A 7602-nucleotide genomic window follows, 5' to 3' on the forward strand; every position below is an offset into this window, starting at 1 on the left:
TATTTGTCACATGACGTTGAATACAATGAGTGTAGATTTTGCCGTGAAATGCTTTCTATGAACCCAACCTGACCATGCAGAGTAAAACACATTAAAACAGTAACTCAAGAGGAATGAAATACACAACAATGGAGCTATATACATGGAGTACCAGTACCAGATCAAGTGACTATATACATGGAGTACCAGTACCAGATCAATGTGGAGCTATATACATGGAGTACCAGTACCAGATCAATGTGGAGCTATATACATGAGTACCAGTACCAGATCAATGTGGAGCTATATACATGGAGTACAGTACCAGATCAATTGGAGCTATATACATGGAGTACCAGTACCAGATCAATGTGGAGCTATATACATGGAGTACCAGTACCAGATCATGTGGAGCATATACATGAGTACCAGTACCAGATCAATGTGCAGGGGTACGAGCTATTTGAGGTAGATGTGTACAGTGGTAAAGTGGTAAAGGTTGTACAGGTAAAGTGACTAGGCATCAGGATAGATACTAATAAGAATAAAACAATGAACAGAGTAGCAGAAGCATATGATGAGTGTAAAGATGTGTTTGTATGTATGTTTGTGTTGTGTCGTAAGTGTGTGTGTGTGTGTGTGTGTGTGTGTGCATTTTTAATTAACTATTTATCAGTCTAATGGCTCGAGGGTAGAAACTATCTGGTAGCCTGTTGGTACAAGAGCTGATACTCCGGTACCATTTGCTGGACGGTAGCAGAGTGAACTATCTATGGCTTGAGTTCGGGGCAATTTTTTTGGCCTTTCTCTGACACGCCTGATATAGACGTCTTGGATGGCAGGGAGCTCGCCCCGGGATGTGTACTGGGCTGTTGGCATTACCCTCTGTAGTGCTTTGTGGTCGAGAGCAGTACATTTGCCATACCAAGCTGTGATGCAGCCAGTCAAGATGCTCTCGATGGTGCAGCTGTAGAACATTTTGAGGATCCGATGGCCATGCCAAATCTTTTCATCTTTTTGAGGGGGAAGAGGCACAGTCATGCCCTCTTCACGACTGTGTGGATGTATGTGGCCATGTTAGTTTGAGTTATGTGGACGCCAAGGAACTTGAACTCTCTACCTGCTCACTGCCTGCCCTGTCAATGTGAATTGTGGGTGTGGCTCTCCCCTCTTTCTCCTGTAGTCCACGATCAGCTCCTTGATCTTACTGACGGTTAGGCGGAGAGGTTGTGTCCCTGGGCACCAACACGTGCTTAAACTCACTAACCTCCTCCCGTGGTAGGCTTGTCTCATTGCCGCGGTGAGTGCAGGTTCACCACTGTGTTGTGTCGTCAGAGAACTTGATGATGGTGTTGAGTCGTGGTCCTGCAGCGCCATTGCCGGGTTGTAGTGTGAACAGAGAGTTCAGGAGGGACTAGCACACACACCTCAAGAAGGCCCCCGTGTTGAGGATCAGTGTGGCAGCGGTGTTGTTGCCTACCCTCACCACCTAGGGCCGGCCCGTCAGGAAGTCCAGGATCCAGTTGAAAAGGAAGGTTTCAGTCCCAGTGTCCCCAGCTTGGTGATGAGCTTGGAGGGGACTATGGTGTTGAACGCTGAGCTTGTAGTGCTATGAACAGATTCTCACATAGTTATTTCCCCTCTTGTCCAGGTGGAGACGGCAGTGTGAAGTGCAATAGAGATGCGTCATCTGTGGATCTGTAGGGGGCGGTATGCAAATTGGCAGTGGGTCCAGGGTGTCTGTGATGATGGTCTAGATGTGTGTCATGACCACTTTCAAAGCACTTTATTAATTACAGTCATTTTATGCAGGTTACCATGGAGTTCATGGAACAGGTTCTCTCTTCTATACAATGTGATTTTGATTTGATTCTGCTGTGACATTGTTCCACGACCTGACTCAGATCTGGACTAACAAGTGGAGGACATGGAAGAGAGAGAGAGAGAGACAGAGAGCTGCAACCTATACTTATGTTTATTTATTTTCCCTTCYCATTCGTACTATTTGCAATTGCGAGAAAGAGAGAGAGAGAAACATTATTTCTGAGAAATCGCAACAGACTGTGAGTCAAAAAAAATAAGTGATTAGAAAAACAAAGTAACAGAGTTCTTGGCAGAGGGTATTTGTTGCGCAAATGTGAGCCTTAACACATAGAGAGAGACAAGATTTCTGAGAAATCATAACAGAAAGTGAGTCCAAAAAAAATAAAGAGAAATTCCGGGGATTGATGAGAAAATGACAGGAACGTTAAGGCTTAAAATAAACTGCTGGGGAGAAAGGAGGGGGGGGGGAAATCTGGGTCGAGATTTAGTTTTCAACTAATGTCACAAACAGAGGTAGATTATGTTCAGTTGTTTAATTTAGCTGAGATGATTGTTTTCTCCCTGTGTTGCTGATGGTTATTCTGGTCCGCTCATACAGGAGTAATAAAGGCCCATTGCACTATTGTGAAATACTTAAAAATGTTGTGTTGATTTAACATGAGGTGCAGCAACAGCCTCAGCACTCCTCCTTCCCTCTACGATGTCTGGCTANATACAATGTGATTTTGATTTGATTCTGCTGTGACATTGTTCCACGACCTGACTCAGATCTGGACTAACAAGTGGAGGACATGGAAGAGAGAGAGACAGAGACAGAGAGCCGCAACCTATACTTATGTTTATTTATTTTCCCTTCCCATTCGTACTATTTGCAATTGCGAGAAAGAGAGAAACATGATTTCTGAGAAATGGTAACAGAATGTGAGTCAAAAAAAATAAGTGATTAGAAAAACAGAGTAACAGAGTTCTTGGCAGGGGGTATTTGTTGCGCAAATGTGAGCCACAGATAGAGAGAGAGACATGATTTCTGAGAAATCATAACAGAAAGTGAGTCCCCAAAAAATAAAGAGAAATTCTTGGGATTGATGAGAAAATGACAGGAACGTTAAGGCTTAAAATAAACTGCTGGGGAGAAAGGAGGGGGTTATCTGGGTCGAGATTTAGTTTTCAACTAATGTCACAAACAGAGGTAGATTAGGTTCAGTTGTTTAATTTAGATTAGATTATTGTTTTCTTCCTGCGCTGCAGATGGCTATTCTGGTCCGCTCATACAGAAAGTAATAAAGGCCCATTGCACTATTGTGAAATACTTAAAAATGTTGTGTTGATTTAACATGAGGTGCAGCAACAGCCTCAACACTCCTCCTTCCCTCTACGATGTCTGGCTATCGGCTAGGTTGGAATAGTCTGCTGTGCAATGCCGAGGCTACGCAAAGTCACTGCAGGTAAATGGGCAGGGGCAGAAAGACTGCAGTCACACGTAGAGAGAGAAAGCGCTCCCATAGTACTGCCGAATGGCAGAGCAAAAGCGACTCTTCATTGCTAACTCCCGCCTGCGTGCATTCGACGTAACTTTTCAAAAAGCTACTCCCCTTCGGATGTGTAGGTTGTGTCCTTTGTCCACAGTTCGGGCTACTAGCTGGGTTTATTTTACGCCTGCTACGTTAGTAGTAGCTGGGMGAACCAAACGAGATGGGGGCGAAGTAGGTGGCTCGCTAGCTAGATAAGAGTGAAGGTTGGWCTGTCTGTACTGCAGTGGCYGTGGGTAGCCTTGGTTGTGKTATGCGGACTAAGTAGTTAGCWAGGATACGATTGAAGAAGGAAAACGCTGAGTTAAGTGTAACGGCATTCTCGCCTGCTGTGAAGTGAATGTTTGAACTTGCAGTGTGTTTTATACACGACTGCTACCTGGTTGCTAGCTAGAAGCGACATTGAACAGAGAGAGGGGAAAGGATCAACTTTCCAGCCTGACGCAGAACCGCAAACATGCAGTTGACAGAGTTCCTTGCTTCAGGAACCTTCCTGATCCTGCTCCTTGTCCCGTGGTCCGACAGCCGTAAGTAAACAACAAAGCCCACTAAGCTATTGTTGGTACTGCGTGGGGATAACTTGTTATTTAGCTTGCCCGCTAGTTAATTGTTTTGAATAATGTAATTTTTTTCCTGCTTAGCTGATGCTTTGAAACCTCACGCCCAGGACTTTTTGTCAGTAAGTTAGGGGCTGGATCATTTTTAGCAACTAAAATGTATTAAGGTAACTAATGGGAAATTCTGTTCTGTTCTGTGCTTGTGGTTATTTTCAGTTTCCTTGTCCTCGGAAGAAGCTAACCAGTTCTTGAGGAGACACAGAAGAGCGAATCACGTTTTCGAGGAAGACGAAAACAAGGCACCTGGAGCGAGAGTGTGTGGAAGAGAAGTGTAGCAAAGAGGAGGCGAGAGAAGTATTCGAGAACGACCCTGAAACAGTGAGCTACACTATCACTACACACTTGATCGTGTCAAATCAAATGGCACTCATTGCACTTCTTTCCATTGCATATAGACACGGACTAGCTGCGCACATTGGATTTGTCTTGCCGTAATGACTGATCCTATAGCCTACTTGTTTATAACATAACGATTCTGTGTTATAGTGTTCAAGCTCCAAATATGGGTATAGCTAACTGCACTCAATCATAAGCAATGACTATACCAAACACTACCAGTCCGATCAATTATTGCCAGTAGTGTTCCCTTTGTGTTCAACTACACATTGGGCTTTGGGAACATGCCAGATTATGGACATTTGCTATACTACTGTTAAGGTTTGTGATTATGTAAATGATCCTGCTTCTGCGTGATGGGATCATACATGGGAGTGATTATGCTAATGAGCGCTGTACTGCTGTGTTTTTGATTGGTCCTCGGGGAGACTGCTTACAGTAAGCTGGATGGAAGGTGACTAGGGGAATGTGTTTTAATGAATTCCAGGCAGAGCAAACAATGCTCACACACAGGTTTAATCTGACGTGTGTCTGTCACACAGGGCTCCTATCCCCTCAGGGTTATATACGTTAGGTCTAGGTTCTGCCAGCTAGCTTCATGACTGTGGTTGAGCAGCCTCCAGTATCCATGCTATTAATAATTCTACATTCCCAAATGCCTCCCTACTCCCTATACAGTGCACTACTTTTGACCAGGGCCCATAGGACATCCAGTATAATTCTTCCTTGGTCAGTTGTCATTGGGAAGTAGACAATATTGTAGATTGGCATATTAAACAGGCTTAATGCTGATCTGTAAATGTTGTGCCATATAATATGTTGTTGTTATAAAGAAAAAACATGTATTTGTGAGGAAAGAGCTGGGGTGAAAGTGAGGAGATGGAAAGGAGAGAGGTCATCAGGGGTGAGAGAGTTGTAATGGGTCGAAGTGAAGAGTGTGTGGGTCATAGATGAGAGAGGATGAGGTGGTACTAGTGGTGGTGGAGACTCGGGAGCGTGAATGGAGATCACGAGAGGTGTGTGTAAGGGATCAGAAGGAGGGATGGTGTGTGGTATTAGTGTGTGAGATCGGGGGTTTGTATCCGTGACAGGACTGCACGCCTCATTACAGATCCATTATTCATTTTAAACGTGCTATCTCTGACTCTGCAGTTCTCTCACAACCGCTGCAGCTTCTCCCTGGCTGTTCTTGCCAAGAAGGGAGTGTTCCTGGTTTTACCATACCCCAACCTAGTCTCCCTGAGCAACGAACAGTTCTTCAGATTTGCTAGCCTTAGGTCTCATCTCTCTGCCAGCAGTTGGAAGGTTTCTGCCTGTTCCCCTCCTCTATCCCACACTCTACCTTCTCAGATGGAATGTAGAAGGATTAATGACGTTTTCGAAGGTCTCAAGTAGACGACACACTGGTCAGGAGGTTCTCTTATCTAGAAATACCTTCCATTTACTTTCTTCATCTTTCTCTTTTTTCTAGGGCAGGCAGAAACTCTTGGAGGAACCATGTCATTGTCCCATCAAGTCTTGTTTTCAATTTTAAGTTTCCCCCAGTTAACTCCATGTACTCTATGTAGGCAGAAAGAGAAGGCAGGGCAGGCAGGCAGGCAGGCAGGGCAGGCATGCAGGCAGGCAGGCAGGCAGGCAGGTAGGCAGAGGCAGTTCGGTCCCAGAACTGGTTTGTGCTCTAAGCTAATGCCATTGCTGCTCATAGTGAAACCAAAAGACATTTGCTAACGAGTGGACAAAGGAGTTTATCCATAATAGCACAAATCAGATGGCACCCGGCTCTTCTGCAAGAGAGAGAGTTGAGATAGAATGTATTAACATTAGAACGTTCCCAGGGAAAAGCCCTGGAAGGGGATACTAGTCTGTGGTCCACACCCCATTAACATGATTTGACTTGAATGCATATCTATCAGAACATTCCAGCTTTTCAATAATTATCGTCTCCAGTGTATTCATATTATTCTACTCATAACATTAACATTCATACAGACTTTTACAAATAAGATCCTATCTTTTTTTTTGATTTTTTCTCTTAAGACTACCTTCACTTGTACAATCACAATCTCTGACATTTAGGTCTCAATCTGGTTCATGTTTGACCTCAATAGTATTAAGAAAGGACTGTTATCAAACATCACTAACAGCCCTCTCTCCTTCTGTCCTCTCTCCTTCTGTTCTCCCTTCAGCGACTACTTTCTTTCCAAAGTACCTTAGGTAAGTTGGTTCCTGTTCCCAACAACTCTTCCGCGTTGGGTGAGATTGTTATTTCTTGATTAGGATATTAGCATCTGGTATGTGTTTTAACTATCTTCTCTCCCTTGTCTCTCTCTCTCTGCCCTGTCTCTCTGCCCTGGTCTCCTCTTCTCCTCTCTCTCTGGCCCTGTCTCTGTCTCCCTCTCTGTTAGCGTGCATGGAGAAGTCGGGAGACACGGACAAGAAGAAACAAGAGCCTGATCACTTGTGTTCACAGTGTGATGCCTCGTCTGTCTTGTCCTGCTCTGACTAGGGCTGCAGACAGACAACTGAACTCACGTTACAGTAGATATGAGCATGTTAGCTCCCTCTCTCTCTACACCACTTTATGTACACCCTCCTTTCTATGCATACTCATTTACCCTCTCTGCCTCTCTCATTCACCTCTCTCTCTCTCTTCTCTCCTCTCTTCTCTCATTCACCCTCTCTCTCTCTTTTCTCCTCTCCTCTTCTTTCACCCTCTCTCTTCTCTCTCTCTCTCTTATACACCCTCTCTCTCTCTATCTCTCCTCTCTCATTCACCCTCTCTCTCTCTCTCTCTTCTCTCCTCTCTCATTCACCCTCTCTCTCTCTCTCTCTCTTCTCTCTCTCCTCTTCTCATTCACCCTCTCTCTCTACTTTCTCCTCTCCTCTCTTTCACCCTCTCTCTCTCTCTCTCCTCTCTTTCACCCTCTCTCCTCCTCTCTCATTCTCTCTCTCTCTCTCTCTTCCCCCTCTCCCCTCTTCTCCCTCTCTCTCTCTCTCCTCCTCTTCTCTCTCTCATTCCCTCTCTTTGTGGTTTATAAATGGTGCCTATGAGGAGCAGTGAGCACATAGTTCCTTCTGTTGGGCAGGGCAGGCTGCCACTGCACCACCTCACTACTGCAGAACACTGAGAGAAAGGTTTCTCTGATTTAAGGTGGAGAAGATGAGAGGGAGGAAGTCTACTTCATGTTCTATGGGCTTCGTGTCTTACTGCGGTTCTGCGTTCAAGCCAGCATACCCGCTTTAAACTGCTGCTGGACTTTGAGACGGAGGCAGGATGCGTGTGGAACTCTGCAGTAGTAACAAAGTGTGCGTGACAC

At 44.9% G+C, this 7602-nt stretch overlaps 1 protein-coding gene across 1 annotated transcript in view; it reads left to right on the plus strand.

Moving 5' to 3' along the window:
- Window positions 1–3133: 3133 nt before the first annotated feature.
- LOC111965598 (growth arrest-specific protein 6) overlaps window positions 3134–7602 on the plus strand; it is a 17096-nt gene continuing 12627 nt past the window's right edge. The window contains 4 exon segments of the mRNA XM_024147169.2: window positions 3134–3859; window positions 4106–4176; window positions 4178–4267; window positions 5438–5562. Coding sequence (XP_024002937.2) covers window positions 3790–3859; window positions 4106–4176; window positions 4178–4267; window positions 5438–5562 — 356 coding nt within the window. The 5' untranslated portion in view covers window positions 3134–3789.

The sequence above is a fragment of the Salvelinus sp. IW2-2015 genome, linkage group LG6.2 (assembly GCF_002910315.2).
Source record: "Salvelinus sp. IW2-2015 linkage group LG6.2, ASM291031v2, whole genome shotgun sequence".
In the NCBI taxonomy this organism is placed as follows: domain Eukaryota; kingdom Metazoa; phylum Chordata; class Actinopteri; order Salmoniformes; family Salmonidae; genus Salvelinus; species Salvelinus sp. IW2-2015.